This window comes from Berghia stephanieae, chromosome 2 (assembly GCF_034508935.2).
Source record: "Berghia stephanieae isolate SIO BIC M18660-M18661 chromosome 2, UCSD_Bste_1.3, whole genome shotgun sequence".
Lineage (NCBI taxonomy): Eukaryota > Metazoa > Mollusca > Gastropoda > Nudibranchia > Aeolidiidae > Berghia > Berghia stephanieae.
In genome coordinates this window covers 96,672,931-96,699,122 of record NC_088361.1, presented here as the reverse complement: position 1 = coordinate 96,699,122, position 26,192 = coordinate 96,672,931, and the positions used below count along the sequence as shown (strand labels likewise).

The 26,192-nt window shown below is 34.7% G+C and overlaps 1 protein-coding gene and 1 long non-coding RNA gene across 3 annotated transcripts in view; one reads left to right on the top strand and one right to left on the bottom strand.

Annotated features, from left to right (window-relative positions):
* Nucleotides 1-26,192, top strand: part of LOC144965952 (uncharacterized) — a 66,013-nt gene that overhangs the window by 34,557 nt on the left and 5,264 nt on the right. For both annotated transcript variants that reach the window (XR_013644129.1, XR_013644130.1), the window contains exons 3-5: nt 16,001-16,135; nt 16,476-16,572; nt 25,536-25,671. This is a non-coding gene — a long non-coding RNA (uncharacterized LOC144965952). The remainder of the gene's footprint in view (nt 1-16,000; nt 16,136-16,475; nt 16,573-25,535; nt 25,672-26,192) is intronic.
* LOC144965951 (gigaxonin-like) lies at nt 16,728-25,870 on the bottom strand. Its single transcript, XM_078901841.1, has 6 exons — nt 25,417-25,870; nt 23,486-23,666; nt 21,443-21,606; nt 20,348-20,704; nt 19,405-19,556; nt 16,728-18,475 (listed from the first exon to the last, which is right to left on the bottom strand). The coding sequence occupies exons 1-6, from the start codon at nt 25,629-25,631 to the stop codon at nt 17,601-17,603; spliced, it is 1,944 nt and encodes a 647-aa protein (XP_078757967.1). The 5' UTR covers nt 25,632-25,870; the 3' UTR covers nt 16,728-17,600.

Here is a 26,192-nt window from a genome sequence, read left to right as displayed (position 1 = left end):
TAATTTCCGAAATGCATTTCATCACTAATCAGAATTAAATTAGAAAGTAGGTAGTCTATGTGCTATTATTACTTATATGCGCGACTTACAAAGATGGCGGTACGTTGGTCTACATACATTTAATACAAAACATTTTACATGGAATCCAAGGCCATCAGATCAGCAACACTTAACCTGATATTATTGTACAGGTCATGGCACTTGTTAGGGGTTATTACTTTGTTTGTTTGTTTCGTTTTTTCGGGGGGTTTTTTGTTGTTGTTTTTGTTTGTTTTGATCTTTTGGCCAGAGACAACTCTGTTAACAGCTGCTAAGTACCATTTTAAATCCTGAGTAAAGTGAGAGAATGTGAGTAAAGAGCCTTTTCTGCTGACTCAACTTTACGTCGCCTACAGTGGGATTCGAAACATTTCAGAAGCTGATTTTCATACCAAAAAAAAAAAAAACATAGAGCCATAATATAGACTAATGATGCTGTGTTTTTAGGCAAAATACTCATAACATCCGCCAGTCAGATGTAACGTACCAACACGTAAAATTTTGTGTAATCGTGAACGTTTATAGTCTGATTGATATAATTTAGTGAGAAATGGCTCTAGCTAAAAACAATAACAAAGAGCTGAGTGATGTCAATTTTGTTCCTTCTATCTATTTTAAATGACCTTTTAGAAGTCATTACTCATTTTGTACAAGTTTTCGGCAGTTTTGATATTCTTAAGAGACCTACTTAAAATACTCTTCAACAGTCGTAACGTCACTTCCTTCCTAATGACGCATGGTAGCTCTAAACTATCGGAACAATGGCGGGCGCCTGTATGAAATATTTCCCCCGGCGAGCATAAAAGTGTATCCAGAGGGGAAAAAACACATAAATTTGATCATGTTTTGACTTTTACACATTCTGATCACAAGGCATATGAGAAGTTCTAGGCAGCATGAAGAATAAAAAGTAATGATTTTCTTTGTTTAGAACCAAGATGGCCGCCGTTGCCGGGCGGCGTGACATCAGACTACTGAATCCAATTACAAATCTAATATTTGATAATATAATCTACTCTGGAAAAAAATAGGATTGAGAGTCTACATTTTTCCGTATAACCCATGTTAGATTTAAATAACGAGCACAGAATTACTGGCAAATCTATTTACAGATTGGTATAAGAGTAACTTGCAAACCTTTTTTTCAAATTCAGGGCAATTTTATAACCCGTTGTCCCAGATGATTATTTAGAAAATCTTCTTGGTCACTATGATCAAAGAGCGTGAGGTAACGATTGTTATGTTACCAAGAGCTCTCACTTCCCGTTTTTGGTGAAGCCAAGCATCTTCCGTCTTCTACTCGTATTTTCCTTATTGTATCAGTAAGCCTAGCGCGCATGATACACGCGGAGCACACCCACCTCACTGTCTCGCCTGGCATGCGACAATAGCATTGCGGTTAAGAGAAGTGAGAACTCTTGGTAACTACGTTACCCTACACACTCTTTGCTATGATCGGTCATTTCGAGCCACCCTGTAGCCAGATTCATATGTGCGCAGCTACAGACTCTATTACCACAATACAGAAGCATAATAATTAAAAGAGATGAGTGCCTGTTCGTAATAGGGTTCAGCAATCGTGACGTCACTTCCCTCGAAATGACGCATAGTAACTGGTTCTAAACTATCGGAACAATGGCGGACGCCATTATCTCCATCACCGTCCTCATAAAATACTTCTCAAACGAACATAGAAGTGTATCCAGAGGAGAAATACATTATAAATCTGATCATGCTTTGACTTCTATATATTCTGATCAAATGACATGTGAAAAAGTTCTAGCCAGCATGAAGAATAAAAAGTACCGATTTTCTTTGTTTAGAACCAAGCTGTTGGTTGTTGGGCGGACGTGGCATCAGACTATTGAATCCTATAGTAATAGTCTTTATTTCTCCGCAACTATTGCTGGTTTTCCACTAGTAATATTATACAGGGTGTCCATAAAGTCTTTCCCTGTGTAATAATATATTCAACAGGAAAACGTTTTGTTTGTTTGTTTGTTTTTAAGAGTTTTACGGCGCTTCAACACATTAAGGTCATATCAGCGCCAGTAAAAAGGAAGAAAATGGGATAGTAAAAAGCTCTAGAATTACAATTAAAGTGTCCAAGGAAATGGAAGACAAGGGGGAACTGATTCACATAGGGAACAGATGTAGATTCCAAGAGCACACTATCAGTGTACCTAGTTTGAGATCACATATGTAAACAAAACATAATACAGTGCATACCAGAGATATGATTTACAAGGAAAAAATATCATCTCCCAAAACAATAACTATACATTTGACTGTCTCCCTCTCAGCCAGGGTATCCGGCCAGGGCCAGGACAAAACCAAGTAATCTCATTCCAAGACAAAGACAGAAAGCAAGTTGGAAAACAGATGGGATAGAAGACACAGTATGTACCTCCTTGCCCACTACCTCCCGTTTTATTGGAAAATTATCTAAATCAAATATTCATGAAGATGGGATTCAACAAAAATTTTAGCATGTCTAAAAAGACATAAAGTCATCGTTTTCACGGTAAAGAAAGATGGGTCTTTAACTCTTATTTTCTTCTGCCAATACCAAACAGCCACTTTCAGTCCCAGCAAATTTAGAATACCCTATTCTTTGTTTGTTTTTCTCTTAAAATTGTTTTCATGCCCTGAGATGGTCTGCAAAATTTGCTATGAAACGTTAAGCTACTTTGGCGATTACGTTTCATGCAATCACATTGCACAATGAGAATTTTGTCGCACTGTTGTGATTCCGAAATAGATTGTGAGACAAATGAGGTCTTTTAAGTCCATGTTCATTTTGATAACTTTGGTGGTGTAATAAAGATCGATGATAAATAGCCATAATTGTGTGGCTTTTCCTTAGAGGATGGGGAAAATCAGACTTAAACTATATCAATTTCGGTTTAAGACTAATAAGACTCGGAAATCAAGGAAAAACTTGATGGGCACTCTGTATTATTATAATATGCTCCGGGCTATACCACATATTAAACTACAAAATGAAAAGGAGTGGTATTGAAATTGGGTATATGGTTACATATTTATAACAATATTATTTTTTCTCGCTTTCATGGTTATCAAATCTTAAGCTCTGGGTGGGCATTTTTTAATGGGCATGATCTATATTACATTTCCATGTGCCCGAGGTCATTGAGCACAATGAATTATGTGCTCAAAGTGACTCACATAGTGAAAAATGTTCACAGCTTTTGAAATATCTAACATCACGATTTGTCATTTTGTTCAGCTTGACACATGGGTATGTTTACAACTTTCATAAACAAAGCAGCGTGTTTACATTTCTGAAGAAATATCCAATCGTTGGACAGCAACAAATCATGTGATTGACGACTTGGTTGGACGAAAACATAAATATAGATTGCTCCCATTGTTTGGTCCTCCATCGTGGAAAGGGAGGTCACTCGCTGTGTCTTCTATCCCCCTGTATGTTTTCCTAACTGCTTTCTGTCTATGTCTTGGAATGAGATTTGTGCAGGCCCTGGCTCAAGTCCTTAGCTGTGGAACCTTAAAGAATGACCTTTAAAATTCTTAAAAACAAGCAAAACAAACAATTCTTTAGCAGCTCTCGATTTCTTTTTAGTTACACATTTCAAGTGGAGATGGGAAGAAGAAACTCTATTAGTTGTTGTAGGATTACTAGGAAATTTCATTTCCGATAAATTAAAATATAATGTAACAGCACAATAAGTAAATCTCTGCATTTTCAAATATCATTTTATCTAAAAGGCCTCCTTTTTAGTGAATATATATATATATATATATATATATATATATATATATATATATATATATATATATATATATATATATATATATAAGACTCAGGTTTGAGAGTAATTGTAATCGATCGATATTTGAAGGACGAGTTTTCTAACCAAAATTTTAGAGAGATGGGTTTCTCCCCAGTGGTCAGCAGTATAGGTAGATACGGATATTGGAAGAGTATAAAAATCAAACCTTCAGCCACCTGTTCAAAACAGACGTGGGCAATGATTATAAGATGGGTTAACTCTCTCCTTGCCACCCATTTTCAGGGTTTCCCCCATAACGTCACGCCCACCCAACACAAAAATAGAATTGTCTTAATCAAACAGAAAACCAACGAGTAAATTTAATACACAATATTATTCAGCAAAATAATAACAATAATAATAATAATAATAATAATAATAATAATAATAATAATAATAATAATAATAATAATAATAATAATAATAATAATAATAATATATACTTTATTCATCCAAATAAAAAATTGGAAATTCGTTTCCAGACGTGGCATGCATAAAATATATAAACACAAAGTTGAGAATCTATGGCGACAATGTTACATATAATATAATATATGCAATTGCACAAAAATGCAAAAATATACAACTAAGAACCAATAGCAACACTTTATATATTAATTTGATAAATTGAGATAGGCCTTTAGTCCGAACTTGTTTGTGTATATTGTTATAGTATATAATAGTGTCAATTTTTTTTTAATTGCTATAACAACTAATTTTCTTTAAATTGTGTGATGTACAAAAGAAATCAGAATGATAAAATTATTGGTTGTATCGTACCGAATGTGACGACTTTTCTATGGTTGGTAAGGAGAGGGTTAATGGGTGGATACCAGAATACCGGACATATTATGGGCGTCCATCAATCCATTAAGTATTCCACATTCCATCATCCAATAACCCAATTACCTACTCGTATCTTCTTTCTAGAGATATTTCAATCAAGCAACACTGAATCCTGGCCATCATATATTTATACGTGTGTGTGTTTGTGTGTGTGTGTGTGTGTGTGTAATTGGATGCGTGTGAGCTTTTGTTCGTATGTCCGAATTTGCAGTGTGTAATGTTTTTTTACTGATGGTCAATGCTTCGATATAAGCGCTATATAAATGTAGATTTATTATTATTATTATTATTATTATTATTATTATTATTATTATTATTATTATTATTATTATTATTATCAGTGATCTACATCGGCGTCTATTTGTTCACTCTTCAATCCTACTTACTATTCGCATTTAATTGGTATTTTGTTACCGTGAATGTGAAGCGTTGTCGAGCACTAGAATTAAATACTTCGTTCTTAGGAGTTTTACAGATATGTCTCATCACCATCTTCATCATTACCAATACAACAACTACTACTACTATTATTATTACTACTACTACTACTACTACTACTACTACTACTACTACTACTACTACTACTACTTCTACTACTACTTCTACTACTACTACTACTACTACTACATCTACTACTACTACTACTACTACTACTACTACTACTACTACTACTACTACTACTACTACTTCTTCTTCTTCTTCGACTATATTCTACTACTACTACTACTACTACTACTACTACTACTACTACTACTACTACTACTACTACTACTACTACTACTACTACTACTATTACTACTACCTCGCGAGATCCCAGGTTTGAGAGGTTTTGTTGTTTTTTTTCCAAAATGAAGGTCATTTAAATCGATCGATATTTGAAGGACGAGTTTTCTGGCCTGGCCAATTATTTATAAACGGGTATTTCTAGAGTACAACAGTCAACTGGTTAACCGATACAAATTCAAACCCGTCATATAATCCTAACACCCTCACCACAGTAAACAATGTACTATGCATCTTCTTGTACATAATATGTTCAGCGGTTTCAAAAGTGTTGAGTGAGATAAATTGATCTATTTTTAAAACGGGGAAAACCTTTCAGCATTTCGTTGACGCCCAGAATAACGCAAATTTTTTAGGAAAAGTGAGCAAGATTATATTGAACCCCATATATATTATCGACTTATATTTTTTTGTGGTCTTTTTGGGGGGGCGGGGGGAGCTAATGATGATTTTTCCCAGTGTTGTTTCAAAAACTCCAAAATTTCCGCACGAGTTTATTTATTGGGATGTGTATATTTTACCAGAATAATAAAAAACGGAAAATCAAAGTCTTCAACAGTATGCCTAAGTGCTGGTGGTGACCAAAGGTGAAAAATAAGGACAAATTTGAACCGGCTGCCTTTCAGCCTAAATCGATTGCACTAACCGCCAATTTTAGAGCAATAGCGTTCAACAGTCGTGACGTCACTTTCCTCGAAATGACGCATAGTAATTTAGTAACTGGTTCTAAACTACCGAAACAATGGCGGACGCCCTTATGAAATACTTCTCTGATGAGCATAATACTGTATCCAGAGAAGAAAAACATTATAAATCGGATCATGTTTTGACTTTTATACATTCTGATCGCATGTCATGTGAAAAAGATCTAGCCAGCATGATGAATAAATAATACTGATTTTCTTTGTTTGGAACCAGGCTGCTCGTTGCTGGGCGACGTCATATCAGAGAATTGAATCCTATTTGATAAACTATTATTGACACACTACCTAACTTCTGCAGTGTAGGAAACTACAGCTGTTTGTTCCGCCTCACATGAAGTATCTCACTAGTAAATTTGATTGGCGAAAATGTCATTTACATGAAAGAAATGCTTTCTCTAACTACAAATCGCGGATTTCCGCGGATCCAAGGAAAATCATCAGTACTGAATGACTAATACATGGGAGGGAGAGAACTTAACATTCCAGTTATAGTTAATAGAATGACATTGTGAAAGAATATCCAATCTGGACATCTGGTGATAATAACTAAGGAAAAATCATTTGGAAAATTAGTTGTCCAATAATGAGTTTTCATGAGCCCCTGTGAACATAACATTATGTGAACCTAGATGTTTAATTCTTTCTAAGTGTCATCAAAATTTCATTATTGTTCTTTATATCATTTATCTAATTTTGCCAATCGTAGTGATTAATCGAAGTATCGACCCCCCCCCCCCCCCCCCCCAAATAACGACCTTAATTAATTGATTACGCACGCTCATCTTGCGTGTCACGCAACGATATTATACGAAATTTTGCTTATCCATATAATCTATTATAGTTTACTTACCAACACAAAAAGAGAGTTTTACGGCGCTTGTCACATTTTTAGGTCATTTCAGCGCCTGTAAAAAGTAGGAAAATAGAATAATCAAAAGATATAGATCTAGTTCATGCACAGCGCACTAAAGATGGGCGGGGTCACAAGCAAAGGGACCGAGATCCGAGTCTGGGTGAAGTCGAGATTTTTTTTCCGACCATCTCCACTGTCCACTCACCTGTGATTGGGTAGATGGGGTCTGTTAGATCTGGCGGAAAGTACTTTGCGATAATATACTAGCGCTTTATATTAAGGGTAGCAGCAAACAATTGCTATGGTCAGTTTCACACAATAGAAACCAGGATAAAATCCTGCTCCATGGGTCTAGTGACTCTGGAAGAATACTACAACTTATGACAAAGACTGGTTTTTATATTTATTTAAAGGTATGTAAGGGTTTTACGGCGCTTGCAATCCTTATGTTTATTTTAAATTGTTTTTAAGGGTTTTACGGCGCTTGCAACACATTACGGTCATAACAGCGCCAGTAAAAGGAAGAAAATGGGATAGTAAAAAGTTCTAGAATTACAATGAAAGCACCCAAGAAAAGGTAAGACAAAGGGGAATTGGTTCAAATAGGGAAGAGATGTAGATTCCAAGAGCACACTATCAAAGTACTTAGTTTGAGATCACCTAAACGTCTCATCCAGTCACAAGCACAGGATCCAACTAAGAGGAATATACGCAAATGTTTACAAGTCATATAAAATGTAAATACAACATAATATAATGCATTACAAGAAAAAAATAGCATGTCCCAAAACTATACATTTGACTGTTTCCCTCTCAGCCAGGGTATCCAGACAGAGCCAGGACAAAACCAAATAATCTCATTCCAAGACAAAGACAGAAAGCAAGTTGGAATACAGATATAGGGGGATAGAAGACACAGTAAGTACCTCCCTGTCCACTATGGGAGAATCCCCATGTTATTTCAGTGCCAATAAAAAGGGAATAAAGTAGGGGGAAAGTTATAGATATGACGTTTAAAACATCGAAGAAAAAGTAAGTCAAAGGTTGACTGGTTCAGATAGGGGAACAGAAGATTCCAAGATCAATCGCCCGATGTGCCTGTTCTGAGATTTCCTATACAAGTCCCATCCAGGCACAAGCAAAGGTTCCCGCTTTGAATGTTACAAATATTTACAAGGTACAATATATTCAAAACAAAAAACCATAATAATATAACCTCTAGGAGATTATTTACAAGGGGGGGGGGGGGGGGGGGGGGGGATGCCATTTCTCAAAATAGGACCTCTATGTTAAGGATCTTGGCCAGGACCCGGAAAAAAACAAGCAGAGCAATGTCAATCTAGAACAAAGACAGACAGCAACATGGGAGGGGAGTAGAAGACACAGCAAGTGACCTCTCCTCCAACAATGAAAGAACAAAAGACACCACCTCTTGGTTTGTTTTATTTGTTTTTAAGGGTTTTACGGCGCTTGCAACACGTTTAGGTTATATCAGCGCCAGTAAAAAGGAAGAAAATGGGATAGTAAAACGTTCTAGAATTACAATTAAAGCACCCAAGAAAATGTAAGACATAAGGGAACGGGGAACAAATAGTTATCAGATGTAGATTCCAAGAGCATACCATCAATGTATTTATTTTGAGATCGCCTATAAGTCTCATCCGGACACAAGCACAAAATCCAACAAAGAGGAATACGCTTAAATGCGTACATTATAAATTCAAAATAACAAGACTCCGGCCAGGGCCAGGAAAAAACCAAGTAATCTCATTCCAAGACAGAGACAGAAAGCATGTTGGAAAACAGATACAAGGGGGTAGAAGACACGGTATGTACCTCCCTGCCCACTATGGGAGGTCAGGGACCCCACCCAGATCACCTCTTGGTAAAAATTAGTTCAACAGAGATGAGAAATAGATCCAAGAGCACAATTCCTTTTGCTGCAGCTTGAAACTTCCTAAAAGTAAAAGTTCCACCACAGCATATCACCATAATATGGCAGGCAGCGTGGCTCAGCGGTACGGTATTTGCTTCGTACCATCTAATTCCAAGGCAAGACAACGTTAACGTGGAAATCAGACAGAAGGGAATAGATGAAACATCAAGTGAACAACAAGGACAACAAGAGAAAATGACCTCCCCGGTCCACCCAGCGCGAAATAATTGAACACAATTAAATCAATACCTACAATGTATTTTAATTAATTTGGAGACATATATACATGGATATGTACATGAAAGGGTTTCCAACAAGTCAATTGTGAAGAAATGGGGAGTTTACCAAACTATGACTGCAATAACGACTCTTCTTATCATTTAATAGATTATTTATATTAAACACACAAAAAAAAAAAAGAAAAGAAAATAGATGATGGTCATTAATAATATTACATAAAAAATTACTGGTCCTTTAGCCACATCTAGGGCAAAATTTGGAGATGTCTCCAAAAAATGTTTTTTTTTTATAGACGAAGAGGGAGTGGGGTGGGGGCAAATTATCACGAATATGACGCATACATTAATAACGTTTTGTAATTTTTTTTACCTACAGGTTGGTGTTTTTAGAATTTATATTGATGGATTATGTGTGAGGTTGTTTTCCGGTCGTATAATATAAAGATCTAATAGTTTTCAGCACAAAATAATAAGAAGATACTGCCATTTGGGAATTTTATGAAGAAACAAGGCTAATTACCATCAAACATATCTGCTATCAACAAATATTATTCGTCATTTCGTCGAAAAGAGAAAATAGGGGTCTATTAATATTGTCAAAGGGGAAAAAATGCCTGAAGAAACACTTAGGGTTACAGCGGTGCGGTTAGTAGTTTTTAGGGGTTTTAGGCGCTTGTGCGTGACCCCTTAAGGTCATATTCATCATCATCGCCTTTTACACCCTGGGTATAGGCCACAGACAAACAGTTTCCATCCTCTCTATCCCGAGCTAACTTTTTTATCTCGTGCCATGTCTTATTACTGTATATATACATTATTAAGACAAAGGGGAATTGGTTCAATTAAGAAACAGGTGTAGATTCCAAGAGCACACTATCAAAGTACTTAGTTTGAGATCACCTAAAAGTCTCATCCAGACACAAGCACAGGTTCCCCACTAAGAGGAATACACTCAAATGTTCACAAATCATATATAATAAGAAAACAAAACATAAAACAGTGCATAACAGAGAGATGCTTTACAAGGAAAAAAAATATCATCTCCCAAAACTAACTGTACATATTGGATTAGTTGAATATTTTCAGTTGTTATAATAAATAAGAATATTTAATGGTTATTTTACTATTATCAAATGATTCAGACTAACTAATCTAGATTACAATTTAAAATGGGATCCGTGGTAGAGGAGGGCATGCAGAAGTTTACGCAAACGTCTCCCCCTCCCCTCCCCCCCCCCCCTTCTCTCTCTCTCTCTCTCTCTCTCTCTCTCTCTCTCTCTCTCTCTCTCTCTCTCTCTCTCTCTCTCTCTCTCTCTCTCTCTGTTTGTTTGTTTTTGTTTTTAAGGGTTTTACGGCGCTTGCAACACATTTAGGTTATTTCAGCGCCAGTAAAAAGGAAGAAAATGGGACAGTAAAGAGTTATAGAATTACAATTAAAGCACCCAAGAAAAAGTAAGACATAGGGGAACTGAGAACAAATAGGGATCAGATGTAGATTCCAAGAGCATACCACCAATGTACTTAGTTTGAGATCACCTAAAAGTCTCATCCAGACACAAGCACAGGTCCCAACTAAGAGGAATACACTCAAATGTTTACCAATTATATAATGTAATATGTAAACTAAACATAATACAATGTATAACAGAGAGATGATTTACAAGGAAAAAAATATCATCTCCCAAAACTATAACTATACATTCGACTGTTTCCCTCCCAGCCAAAGAGCTCCGGCAAGGATCAGGACAAAACTAAGTAATCTCATTCCAAGACAATGACAGGAAACAATTGGGAAACGGGTATGGGGGGATAGAAGACAGAGCATGTACCTCCCTGCCCACAATGGGAGGTCAGGATCCCCACCCAGTATCTCTCTCACACACACACACACACACACACACACACACACACACACATACATATATCCAACTTTTATTCCTCATTACAACCCCCCCCCCCCCCCCACACACACACACACACAGCAAAATACTAGAAGAGAAATGACATGTCAATAATATAATCATTAAACAATGCGTTAAAAAAATTAACAATTATAATATTCATGTGTACTTTCTTTTTCCTTATAAATGCGATTGCTGTAAAATGCGTGAAAAATACATTGTCAAACTTAAACAACTTAAATAATATACTATATACAAAACAGTTTGAAAATCAGTTAAAATTCAGATATCTATGAATGATAATAATAATAATAACAATAATAATAATAATAATAATAATAATAATATAATAATAATAATAATAATAATAATAATAATAATAATAATAATAATAATAATAATAATAATAATAAGTACGTCTTTATATTTGGACTAGGACATTTATTTCTACCAGGGCTTTTTTTTTTTAATCCTTTTATTTGTTTTTCATTCCCTTTTCACAGCCGTCTCACTCCCTGTAAATTCTTTGGAAGAAATAATGCTGTCAATCAGGAGGGAAAATAGAAGCAAATCTTTGTGTGGACTAGGCCTGTTGTGTTTTTTTTTTTTTTTTGGTTTTTGTTTTGTTTGCTCTTATTTTATTGGAGAGGTATTTGGTTTCGTTTGTTTTGTTTGGGGATTTTTTTTTTGTGTGTGTTCATTTGTTTGTTTTATGTACAGTGGATTTTTTTTCCTGTACTGTTCTTGTTATTCTTTTGCTTTTTCTGCTTTTGTGTGAAAGATTCCAGTTTTTAATGGATCATATCATATATATGTAAAATTTAAAAAATCAACTAAAACATAAATATGATTATTAAAAAAATGAACTTAAGGTTTCGATTTCCTTAATAGTTCTATATCTTGATGTCAAAATCATCCAATCCTTCCATGCAATTATCAGTTGAATGTATTAAGGACAAGTAGGCTATCCCAAAATATTAAAAAACTCATATGACCACTTTCTCTCATTTAAAAATAAAGTTCCACGTTTCGTTCAGAACACAGTGCTTACACTTGGACCCTTACACTCCCAAAAATGAATACCTCTCTATTCTGTAACGGCATCCTTGTGACCATTTTAAAAAATACTGTGAAAGAGAATTGTCCTTATTGCGGAGGGGAGGGGTGTGTAAAATACGGAAATGGACTGGATATCATCGATTGGCTGATCAAGCGTTTTTATTAGCCATAACCAAGGGATTTCATTGGTCAGAAAGCAAACGTTTTCAATTGGACCAGAAATTATGCCTTGACTGTCAATTTCAAGTTCACAGGGTTTTTACTAAAATGAATGTCGTTATGGTGAGTTTTTTATTAATAACTATAAATAGAAAAGAAATCAGAACTTGGACACTATGTCGCTACTATTGATACTATGCGTTTAGGTAAAATACAACATCCGGCAGCTGGATATAACACACCAACACACAAAATTATGTGTAACCTTGAACGTTAATAGTCTGATTTATATAATTGAGTGAGAACTATTCACCAAAATGGCTGTCCAAAAACAATAACAAAGAACTTAGTGACGTCAATTTCATCCCTTCTATAGAGAGGGTGTCACTATGATGGATTTCATTTTAATTGGACGACACTGTAGATCGTAGGTGACCAAAAAGAAGAAGAAGAAAAGGCATCCAAGTAACTTTGTTAAAATATTTAAATAAAATAGATCCAAAATATTTTTTTAAAAACAAAATCCGATTGTTTGTTTATTTTTACGGATTTTACGGTGCTTGCAACACATTGAAGTCATATCAGCGCAAGTAATTTGTTTTGTTTTGTTTTTAAGGGTTTTACAGCGCTTGCAACACATTTAGGTCATATCAGTGCCAGTAAAAAGGAAGAAAATGGGATAGTAAAAAGTTCTAGAATTACAATTAAAGCACCCAAGATAAAGTAAGACAAAGGGGAACTGAGAACAAATAGGGATCAGATGTAGATTCCAAGAGCATACCACCAATGTACTTAGTTTGAGATCACCAATAAGTCTCATCTGGACACAAGCACAAAATCCAGCAAAGAGGAATACACTCAAATGCTTACATTATACATTCAAAATAAATATAATAATACATAACAGAGAGATGATTTACAAGGAAAAAAATATCATCTCCCAAAACAATAACTATGCATTTGACTGCTTCCCTCCCAGCTAGGATTCTGGCCAGTGCCAGGACAAAACCAAGTAATCTCATTCCGAGACAAAGACAAAGCATGTTGGAAAACAGATATAAGGGGATAGAAGACACAGTATGTACCTCCCTGCCCGCTATGGGAGGTCAGGATCTCCACCCAGAGCGCAAGTAAAAAGGAATATAATGGGATAGTAAAAAGTTATAGATTACGATTAAAGTACCCAAGAAAAAGGAAGACAAAGGGGAATTTGTTCAAATAGGGAACAGAGGTAAATTCCAAGAGAACACTATCAGTGTACTTTAAGATCATTCAAATGTCTCCTCCTGACACTAGCACACGTCCCCATAGTCACCAAAATGTTTACAAATCATATATCTATAACAACAAAAATAATACAGTGCAGGACAAAGAGGTGATTTACAATACCAAAACTCTACAAAACTATACATTTGACTGTTTCCCTCCCAGCCAGGGCCAGGACAAAACCAAGTAATCGAATCCCAAACCAAAGACAGAAAGAATGTTGGAAAACAGATATAGGGGGATAGAAGACACGAGCCTCCCTTCCCACAATGGGAGGCCAGGAACCCTACCCAGAAATAACTATGTCAAAACCCTTTATAATTCAGGGTAGCCCACTTGTTCTTAAAAACTGACAAATTGTCATCAGTGGAAATATAATGAAGCAAAAATAAAAGAGATATAGTGTGCAACATGATACAACGCAGACCTTAGTGAAGAAGGAAACTCTCCCACCTTCAACAAAAACCAACAAATCAAAATTAAATTTAAAAAAAAAATTAAAAAAAAGGATTTTTTTAAAATGTCTTCATTGGATCTGAGTTTGTTATATCTAGGTTGCATTATATTATGTGAATATTGCCAAGCAACAACGAAACACCTTTTTCTTTCTCCATTTTGGAGAGAATACATTGACTTCATAAATCGAAAGGTTAAGATGAGCTTCAACTTGATTTGGCAGTAATAATAATAATAATAATAATAATAATAATAATAATAATAATAATAATAATAATAATAATAATAATAATAATAATAATAATAATAATAATAATAATAATAATAATAATAATAATAATAATAAAGATTAATAATAAATTTCCTTTATTCGGCCCAATAGGGGAAAGACTGGAATAACCCAGGTGAGAGCTACATTGCAGCACCACAAAACGAGCTAGGGCAAGGTGACTTGCTCAAGCCATACAGCGCAGCAGGCAGATGGACGGTACCTTTCAGGTACGAAGCAAAGGCCATACAACTGAGCCATGCTTCAGTAAACCGAAGTGCACTAAGCTAAAAAGCATCTCTATAAAAGAGATAACAGCAACAACAAAATGTCTCCTTCGTATCCAAAAATAACTAAAGGTTTAAGATTTTTTTACAAGTTGCGGAGCATCTTAATCAAGATACAAAATTAATGTTTTCAGGCTAAAATGAAAAAAAAACAACAACAAAAACAAACAATGTGATGTTGTCATTATTCGGCACAATACCTATTCAGTGTTAGTTATTATGCAGGACTTTAGAAAAACAATTCGTCGAGGAATCAGGCAATTGCAATGGAATGGAATACAGCAGCAGTTACACAATTGGTGACACAGTAAATAAATAAATAATATACAAATGGAAATCAAATTAAAAGTGAGAGGGCAATGGAAATAATGGAATAAAACAATATTTTTACAAGTGGTATTACATAGTTCTACTTTCTTATCTTAATTAATTCTTTGTCTTTAAATCTTGAAGTAAAACCAATACTTCACTAATAAAATTATATTGATTATAAGTTAAAGAATGTGAGTAGTTTTCTTTTATAAATTACGAATACTTGTATAAAGTGGAATATCACCACGTACAAATACATTATATAAATTAAAAAGAAAAGAAAGGAAAGGATCATGGGTAAAAGTTGAAAAAAAATGAAAAGTTCTAAAGGCTACAATCTTGATTGTACCGCTGCAATACATCAAAAGATTATGATTAACTTTGTCTAAAAGGCTAGAAAGTATTTGTTTAGACTTTACAAAGCAAGCTAATATACCTTTGTTACTGCAACCTAGTGGTTATGCAGTTTATAAGTTAGACTCTTGAATCTTTATTAATTACAAGCTATCTAACAAAGGTAAAAAGAGTAAATTTAAAATAAGTCTTTCAAAAATGGCTTTCCAACTTTCAATCAAAGTCTATCATCCTTCCCTGTTGTAATCTGATTGTCATCCACTTCAAAGTGTCACATCTTTTATAGAGAAATATACTGTGGTCAGAATTGATAATAGTTTTGAATCCTAAACAATCTTCTTTTGCAGTCTGTTTCAAACTAACTACAGTTCTTGTATTCTTGACTGAAGAAGGGTTTTAAGCCTGAAACGTTCCATGTTTGGTATTTTGTTCTTTTTTAAAGCTGTTTTATTCCTTTTTGTTTATTACTTTTTACAGTCCACAGCTTCTAGCAGCCTAGTATCACTTTGACTTAGGTTTTGAAAGAGAAACCCCGATAGATAATTGAATATAATATATACACAAAACATTAATGGTATTAGTCAATTTTTATTTTTCGTTGTTATCCTCTTACCTATTATTAATGCATCTTTAGAATGTACAAAGTGATTAAACTTAGCTTTATTTTAATGAAAATCTTAAAATTGTTTATACATTTCATGTTATACCTAATTTTGTTGCCAGAATGTAGAATACTGAACATGTAGGAAGCTAAAGCAAGTATCAATCGGGGACGAGACAGAGGGAATATAATCTTTTCAAAACAAATAAGTTTTGAGTCAGTGGAAAAAATGTAAGAAAAGAAGAGAAGGGGAACAGGTACGATTGAAATACTTTTTATCTCCGAGTGTGTTTACTATATTCCAGTCTTTTACATATCTTATCTGTTTTCTTATATATCATGAACTAATTTAACATTGACAAATGAAACCAAAAAGTAAATTATCATTATTATTATTATTATTATTATCATTATAATAATTATTATTATCATTATTATTATTATTATTATTATTAGTAGTAGTAGTAGTAGTAGTAGTAGTATCATCATCATCATTATCATTATGCCATGCTTTTGAATTTTCAGGTATTTTAATTTAATTTTTTTCAATAAAGATTAATGTCAAGAAGCCTTATGTGCCTTTTTTTTTTTTTGCAGAAGATTAGAAAACTTATCATCATCCATGTAAGAAATCAGTACGATCGAAAAGACCAATGAGTGCCCAGGTGACAACTCATAACACAAAGGAAGAGAGGTAAATCAGATTATTACTCTGTACTTTAAAACAAAGCATTGCCTCCCTTCACATTAGCCGCTGAGTCGTCACACTTGATAAAGTGTGAAACGACCCTTACTAATTGTGTCTCTATCCCACCACAGTCATTCATTAACAACCTCATCTTTCTATTATTTTATTTTTTACCTTGTCTATCCAATTCCAAAGTAAATTAATGACAGACAAAAATAAAAATCTGCATAGTTCAAAATAATGATTTTCCAATAATATTCTTATTATAAATTGTCTGTCTAGAAAGAAATGATTTAGAGAATATATGTATTGTGTAGTTCATTGAGTACGTTCACTGATTTTCTATTAAAATTGGGATACGGATTAAATCTGTATAAGTCACAATTATGGTTGTCAGCCAAAAAATGCAACTCTTGAGTAAAAATAAATTTTTGCGATTTCAAATATGGGTAACAAAACAATTCTAGTGAAAGCTTATTAGAAACCTTTGAATTTATTTTTTAAAAATAAACATACATGAAGATAACCAACTCAAGTGCACCATACACTAGCATTCTTGTAACCCAGATACTTTTCAGTATTAACACTATACAATTTGATTCGTGTAGCAAAAATCTGTTGCCTCATGCTCAAACATGATTGAATTCTTAGCATGGTTTAGTAAACCAAATCATCTTGTTAATACAATTAAATCATTTGAATGACAAATATTAAAATTTGACAATGAAAATAGATAAATCTGACAACTACCCCCCCCCCCTCCTCCTTAAATTAATAATAAACAAAACAAAAAAGCCCAATAAATAGGGTACTTACAAAGTGTTATTTGGCTTAAGAATGAATTTCTGAATATTGATATCCATAGGTATCAATTTTCTTGGATAACAATTATGTTTTTAAAAAGAAATTATTTTTTTAATACAGATTAAATCACCCCTCATGACATTACATTTGTTTCCCCAATTTATTGCGTGTTTTCTATAGTATTTTCTTTGCTGACAAATACCAATCAATATTTTTCCATTCCATAAGCATCACTCAGCTTTTTCCTGTCTACTCCGTTTCATTACAATATCAGTGTAGCGAAGTTTGTCTTGATCCCAGAGTAACTGGTATAGCATCTGTGTAGGGAGAGACAGAGTGCAACAAGGGAAATGTCTCTGTAACGGTGGTGGGTTGACCACAACGCACTCCCAACTATTGGTGTGTCGGTTGTATGAACGAATGGTGTGGAACTCACCATTCATGTCCAGTTCTCCAACCACAAAGATATCCTCACCGTCAAAAACAGCTCCATACACAGTCGACCTCTCACCTACTATACACATGCCTGAGGAACCAAACCTGGATTGAATCGGCATCCAGAAATCATTCTTGTCTGAATAAAACTCTGTACCGCACAATTTCAAATTATGACCAGAATGGGCAGCACTAGGACATTCAATACGCCTGTATCCCCCGAACACATAAATGTCACTTCCAACAGAAACAGCTCTGGCATCGCATCTTCTCTCCCTCATTGGTGACACAGCAGACCATGTCAGAGTGGAGGTGTCGAAGACCTCAACAGAATCATAAAACTTCTCCACGATGCCACCACCCAAAACATAAATCTTCTTGCCAGCAGCCACACAACAGGCCCAAACCCTTTTCATCATCATATCCGGTAAAGATTTCCATCTGTCTGTAAATATGTCGTAAACTTCCATAGATGTTGAGGGTTCTGTGATATCGTTGGAACCACCGATGGCATAGATGTTATTTTCAATAGCCACAAAACCAAATCCCACCCTTGCGTGGCTCATTGGTGCTGTCAGTTTCCACACATTATTGAACGGGTCATATTTTTCACAAGAGTTCAATATCCGGCAATTTTTGTCTCTTCCTCCAGCAATATACAAATATCCACCTGAAACAAAACCAAAAAGAAATTTGAACTGAGGGAGTCACAAACACACATACACACATGCATACAGATATATAAATATATATATATATATATATATATATATATATATATATATATATATATATATATATATATATATATTTAACATAAGCCTAATCTACATAATTTATGATTGATTTTAGAAAAATAATAGACAAAATTTATAGAGATAAAAAAAAATTCATAAATCTTTTCAAGTCATCAACAACTAACTGTTAAAGATGACTTCATTATCAATGTTCTTATTTTATCTAGTTGTAAAATCATAAAATGTATGCCAAATAAATTTGCCAAAGATCATTACTATTTCTCATTAAAAGGGGAACTCAAGAAAAGAATTTGATAAAAGAAACATACCAACTTGACATGACAGGGTTTCAAAAACATAAACAGGCAAAACAACTTATTCAGAGTAAATAAGCAGATTAATTGTTTTCAACCTGCAAGATTTCAAGTGTGGTTTTGCCACAATAGTCAACATTGATGGAACAGCAGCCAAAGGGTTAAACAAGAATTATCTTTTAGTTTGTATTCATATAAGAGCTGTCATTAAACCTTAAAAGCTTTGGCAATTCTTGTTGACATTTTTAGTCTGTTTGACAATTCTTTATGGACCCCATCAGCCACTTGATTTCTGCTGAGGTAACCAGAATGTATGCGTTACCATCACATTTTTTTTTACACAGACTTCATGAAAACACATGGGTGCTTATTTTTCAACAGTTTAAAACAACCACTATTGCGATTTTAATTTTAAGAATTAATCATAAAATCTAATATATCTGAAAAATCGATTCCGCAATATATCCCATAATTCTTTTGGAAATGGCTGAGCATAAATATTTATTATCAGGCACTGGCCCACACACCCAGTGAGTGGAATGACATACCAACTTCCACGAGTCCATGCCCAGACCTTGGGGTATTGAGTGAGGCCAACTGGATCCAATCACAATGGTTTGACTGAGAGTTTACTGCTTTCATTGACTTATCCAATCTCACACAATGGACTGCATCTGTCATTGAAGAGTCTTCCTTATCCCTGAAAAGATTGGAAAAGATGATGGAATTATTTCACGTGTTCAAAAAGTAACAAATATGGACAAAGAATCCGATAGTACACCACATATCTAAAAAGTTTCAACAATTCAAAGAAAATTATTGTTTGTTAATTTTACGAGTTATAAGGCGCGGGCATCACTTTCAGGTTATTTTAGCACCGGTAAAAAGGAAGATGAGAGGAAAAAAGTTGCAGATCTGAAGTTAAAAGCACCAAAGACAAAATAAGTCAAAGGGGACTGGTTCAAATAGGAAACAGAAGATTCCAAGAGCAATTCATCAATGTGACTATTTTGACATTACTACCTTAACATCCCATCCAGGCACAAGCAAAGGATCCCGCTATGATTTACAATAAAAAATACCATCTCTCAAAAAAAAATTAAAAATAAAAAGAACTAGACAATTGACTGGCTAAAGATACCCCGGCAGGACCAGAAAAAAAAACATTTTTAATGATAAAATCTATTTATCCTTATATCAAAAACATAACAAAACAAAAAATAAATAAACTGAGGTAACCTTGGTATTAATGCAACAGTGCAGCTTCACAAACTGAGCAAGAGAGGCTAAGTTTCTTGCTCAATAAAATAAAAATGAAATGCTCAAACTCAAGTCCTCCAATGCCTTTGCCACTCGACAATTTTGCACCCCAGTGACACCAATTACAAATGATTTTTCTTAGAATCTAAAGCTTTTAGCATTGTCTTTACCATCAGTGCTAAACCTTTATAACAAATGAATAGAATTGAAGGAGAGAAAATAAAAATCTACCTGTTGATAGTTCCATCACCTCCACAAGTCACGATCACTTGTGTAAATCCTCGATGCATGACAGAGCATTCAGTCTCGTCTTTTTTCATCTTTTCTATCCATTCAACACACTGCGGTCCAATCTGAGGTAAAGATGATAGTTTTTCTACACTTTCTGCAGACAACTGTTTAGCAAAAATGATATCCCTGAAAAGACTGATTGTATCCTCTTTCCGATTGTCTTGGTCAAACTGATACCATCGGAGGAGTGCCTCCAACACATCATCTTCTTGTTTCATTTGAATGGTTTTTCTGGAAAGAAATTCTCGGACTCTATCCGCTTTCAAACAGAAAAATTCCTCATTGTGACTGACATCTCTGAAAGATGAAAAAAAAAGAAGTGAAAATTGCATGAGTCTCTCAAAATCCTGCACTTTGTTTTGTGAAGTAAATATCAGTTTGTAAAAAACTTAATTCATTGCTTGTTTCATTAACTTTTATTACGAAAAAATAGTTCATGTAAGCTAATGAACAATTTTTAACTACATATAATTTTTATGAACCGTTTTACCTTATAATTCTATATGCGAACATACTAGATATTAAATATTCAGACATCATTATATAGATATACTTCACTTAATTTGCCAAATTGTTTAGAATCCCAAAAGTACTCAAAGGATCTTCACCCATTAACCCTCTCTCTCTCTCTATCTTTGTGTGTTTGTGTGTGTGTGTGTGTGTGTGTGTGCCCATGTGTGTATGTGTGTTCCTATGTATAAATATGTATTTGCATGTGTGTGTGTGTGTCTGTGTGTGTGTGCGTGAGCGCATGTGTTAATGCTACTTTTTTTAAATTGATACTCTACATCAATGAATTGTGTGCACCAAGATCAGTTTTGACTACAGGATTAGGCGCAATCAAATTAAACTTAAGCTTTCTTATAAAGTTTTGTTTTTTTTAATTTTTTTCATAGAAGTAGTATGTTTGTTTTTAGCAAGTGCAGTAATCATTTGCAAATAACACTTTAAATTTTTTTTTGGACATCATTTCTAAGTAAATTTCAATGAAGGAAAAAAAAAAAAAGAAAAAGATATATAGGATAGTCCTCTTACCTGAAATACCTATCCAAGAAACTGGAGACTTTGTGATGGGACCAGGAGCAAGACAACTGGGATGTAAAGTCATAGATGCCAATACAGTTGTTAGCAGTAATACATGAATCGAGATACTCACAACAAATCTCTTTCAAGTCCTCCATTAAAAGTTGATCAGCAGCCTGAAAAAAATGTAATTTACTGCTACAATGTCTCATTTGAACTGGCATAATAGAACATTCTGAAAAGCTGTACACACTGCAATTCTGCTTAAGATAAACTCCTGGGGACCAAAAAAAAAAATGTTTATCTTATCCAAAACCCAAGGGGAACAACCCTTCAACTCAAACATTTGCTTAATCTAAGTTATCACCCTTTAATAAATATCCCAAGAAAGACAGCCCAGCTCCCTAAACCAAGAATGACATTTTTCTCGACTATTATTTGTTATTAGAGTCATCATTCACATTGCAACAGCAAATGATGATCTTAATTCTTGGAAAGGCAGAGTGAAAATGAAAAAAGTTGGGGGAGTTGACATGATATCATCACTTATCCCCTAGTCTAAGATATTTGAGTGATGAGTAACAGTCTTGCTCTGATTACCAATTGGTGAGCCTGGTCAGGGTTAAGTGGGGGGGGGGGGGGTCGGCAACTACAAGGTACCCACTTCGCAGTGGAGATGTAAATGGTGTGGATGAGACAACGGAGAAGGAAGGGCAAGCCTGATAGACAAAGGCCTTGGTCCCCATACCCAGTCTCTAGAGTGATATGATAAAGCCACAAACCCACATGTACATATGTGAGTGTGTGCACCATGTGGCGACATGCTTGTGGGTTTCAGCAAGTCTTTACACACTACATACTCAAATAATATAGTCAGTGTTGTTTCTTGATTGCGGCAAGAGAATGTATTGCACAATGAGGAGACTAAAAGACAGGAGATGGATGTGTGTTTGGGGGGGGGGGGGGGGGGGGGGGAGAGAGGGGGGAGGAGAGGGATGATTGAGAGACTTGCTGTCTATCTCAGTGGAGAAGACTGATGAGTTTATCTTATCCGGATTAGCTCACCGACAGAGTTAATCTAAAGCATTAAAAATAATAATGGTTTAGAGCAGAAGAACCGGGACAAGTCTCAAGTTTACTTAAAGCGAGAATTTATCTTAAGGTATTTTATCTTAAGCAAACTGCAATTAATATGAAATGCTGGATAAGGAAGAAAGAAGAATTTTAAAAGATTATTTTTCACACATGAAAATGGACCTGCTTTGATTAGTCTTTACCTGCTCTACTGGATCAACATTACATCTGGTAGAAAGTACTTTGCAATTCGCCAGCATCCTATCCAAAGGGTGTTAAACAGGAAATAAAATCTAGAACATTAATAAAGGGCAATATCCACTAAATGTGCTCAAAATGCTTTACAAGGGCTCCACAGCCAACACTAAAGATGTAAGACAAAACATAACGCCTGTAATGCAATATTACAACTCTTTTTCACCTCAGACAACACAGTTAACTGCCAGGTACTCATTTTACACCAGAGTACAGAGAGAGAAAGTGAGTAAAGAACCTTTACTAAGGACTCAACTTTGCCTAGCCCCACTCTAGGCAGGAACGCTCGACTTACCAGTCCAAAGACGTGTGCCATAATTTAATGCTTTGTTTGCTTTTTTAACTCTAAAACACAACTTTCTTTTTATTTGGTCCAGTGCAATCCAAACAATTGTGTTGTTTCTATTCAAATCTAAGAGACTATTTCAGAAATACAATTTAGTTTGTATGCTTGAAAAGAACTTTATAAACATTTTTTTATCTATAGCTAAAATTACGGTTCTTTCTCAATTTTAAAATAATTTTTTGCTTATATACGTAATTCATTCAATCATTTTGGGAATGATTTCTGTGGTTAGCAGCTTCCATTCTTCAAAAAGTTAAATTGGGGTTACTAACTAACTGAAAGCTGTTCTTCCCTTCACTTCAATAAAAAGAAAAGAAAAAAAACATCAAGAAAAAGTCTCTAGTTTGGCCACCTTTCAATAATTAGTAATCAATATTAACCTGAAGCATGTCCTGAATATTTTCTGGAGTGAGAGCAACTTGGGCAGTGTAGATGTAATCTAAAACCATGTAAAAGGTATTTTCGTCAATACCCATTGAATCCAATGACACTGTGCTGAGTGGTTTCACGTCGTGTTTTAGAGTGGTGGGACCCAAACTGTCTCCATAGCCAAAGAGAGCACTGAAATAAATGCAATTTAGAATTAATGCAATGATTTTGATATAGTATATACATTTTGAACATACACCCATACACACTAACTCCACACACATGCAGGGTTAATAGTTAAGGCCACAGGGACATTATATTAAGGTGGCTCTATTTCTTCGAACGTTCGGGGAAATAAACTTAAACTCTATTTTATTTCTCCGAACGTTTGGGAAAATAAACTTGAACTCTATGTCTCGGAACGTTCGATGACATAAATTTGAACTCTAATTCAAATTCTCGAATGTTCAGCAAAATAATGCTGAACTCTATTTTCCCGAATGCTCAGTAAAATAAGGTTATGGTTATACAGACTCCAATCCAAATAGCCTTTATGTTGAGGGGCCCAGTTTTTTTCTTCATCTTTATTTATGGTCTTTTTTTGTTTGTTTGTTTAATTTTTGTTGTTAAGAAAAAAAAGAGGAGAGATTGCAAGTGGCCAGTTTTCATCTTAATTTCTTTTTTCGTTCTTCAATTTTCTCTTTGTTTAAAAAAATTTGTTTATTTTGGGGGATATTATCTAGCTCTAGAACATGCTTCCCCCTAGTCCAGGTAGAAATGGCAGAATGATGAAAGATGTCGACGAACTCTCACAAATGGGTGTAACCAAAAAATCTCGAGAACGGAAACCGGAAACTGTTATAAGAGAAATAGTGTTCAGATCTTATTCAGAGAAATAGTCACTTCGTTAAATTAATTGAATCTTTATCAAAGTCAAAGTCCGTCAGTAAATAACAAAAGCAAATAGAAGACCAATTTTCAGCCTTTTAATTTTTAACTAACATAACTGGGTGGGATTCCTGACCTCCCATAGTGGGCAGGGGGATACATACTGCGTCTTCTATCCCCTTATATCTGTTTTCCAACATGCTTTCTGTCTTTGTCTTGGAATGAGATTACTTGGTTTTGTCCTGGCCCTGGCCGGAGTCCTAGCTGGGGGGGAAACAGTCAAATGCATAGTTATTGTTTTGGGAGATTATATTTTTTCCTTGTAAATAATCTCTCTGTTATGTATTATTATATTTGTTATTTTGAATGTATAGTGTAAGCATTTGAGCGTATTCCTCTTTGTTGGATTTTGTGATTGTGTCCGAATGAGACTTATAGGTGATCTCAAACTAATTACTACATTGGTGGTATGCTCTTGGAATCTACATCTGATCCCTGTTTGTTCCCAGTTCCCCCTATGTCTTAATTTTTCTTGGGTGCTTTAATTGTAATTCTAGAACTTTTTACTATCCCAATTTCTTCCTTTTTACTGGCGCTGATATAACCTAAATGTGTTGCAAGCGCAGTAAAACCCTTAAAAACAAAAAAACAAAACATGACTAAACATAACTTTTCTTCTGCTTATTTGATTTTCACACTTTTGGTATCATTAGAATCGTGTTGAAAAGCACTTTATAATGATATAGATTTCATTGAGCTCAATCCAATTTGAATTATTTTTTTTTATCAAATTACCTATTATTAGATATATTATCTGTAAGTCCTTCCTATTTTTTTTCCTGAGACCCATCAGTCAAAAGTCAAAAGTCAAAAGTCCTGAAAATCAGGTCACACCCACTAGGCCATTTATCAGCTCACTGCTGGAGTGCAAAATGGACGTTTACCAAAGTCAAAAAAGTATCTCTATTCTATTCATCATACACTATTACTATATTTCAACTAACCTACTCACTCATACTCCTACTTAAGCCTACTCCCTGCTACTGCTACTCACCGAAAATAATGGCTCGCAGCTGATAATACGCCTCTTTGCACCGGAATCTCTGTTGATCCGATAGAGACTATAGTGTCACAAAAATTCACATTTTTCCTTGTTTCATTCAATTTCCTCAGAAGCTTCGATGCATGGTCATGGAAACAAATGGCGTTTAAACCGGACTCTAATTCTAATTCAGCTTCACCACTTGGACTTGAACCAAACGCGGCCATGTTTCTCAGTCTCGCAGAGAAAAACTTTCTTATTCTAAATGTGTGAATAAAGTAATATTCTAAAGTGCATTCTGTCTTGCTACTACCCTTTTGTCATTAAACCAAGATAATTGGATGTTTATTAAAATCACTACATTGAGATGGGAATTTTTAAAAGATGTTATTGAATCGCTCCTGTTCCGTGACTTTTCTTTCTTCTTTTATTTACTTTTCTTCTTGATTTTTATGCCGTCATTCGCAAAAGAGTACTTTAAATGTTTACAAAAATATAATTTTTATTCTCACTGTAAAAAGCAACGAAACTAGGTGTATGTGTGTGTGTGTGTGTGTGTGTGTGAGAGAGAGAGAGAGAGAGAGAGAGAGAGAGAGAGAGAGAGAGAGAGAGAGAGATTTTTCTATTGTTCAAGATTCAGATATGTTGATGTTAGGAATAACAAACAGCTCTTCAACTTTGTTAGTTCACACTGTTTTGAAATCTCAAGATGACGCCGTTGCCATGGAGCCAACTTTATCCATGACACTGAAAAAATTGGCGATTGAGGCAGAGAAAAAAATTGCCTT

What these genes read in the sequence shown, in the direction of transcription:
- LOC144965951 (XM_078901841.1), bottom strand. Translation starts at nt 25,631, where the DNA reads ATGGCCGCGTTTGGTTCAAGTCCAAGTGGTGAAGCTGAATTAGAATTA. An exon ending in GCTGCGAGCCATTATTTTCG is followed by an intron (nt 23,667 to 25,416) that starts GTGAGTAGCAGT and finishes CATTTATTTCAG; the next exon opens with TGCTCTCTTTGGCTATGGAG. An exon ending in GGTGATGGAACTATCAACAG is followed by an intron (nt 19,557 to 20,347) that starts GTAGATTTTTAT and finishes CAATCTTTTCAG; the next exon opens with GGATAAGGAAGACTCTTCAA.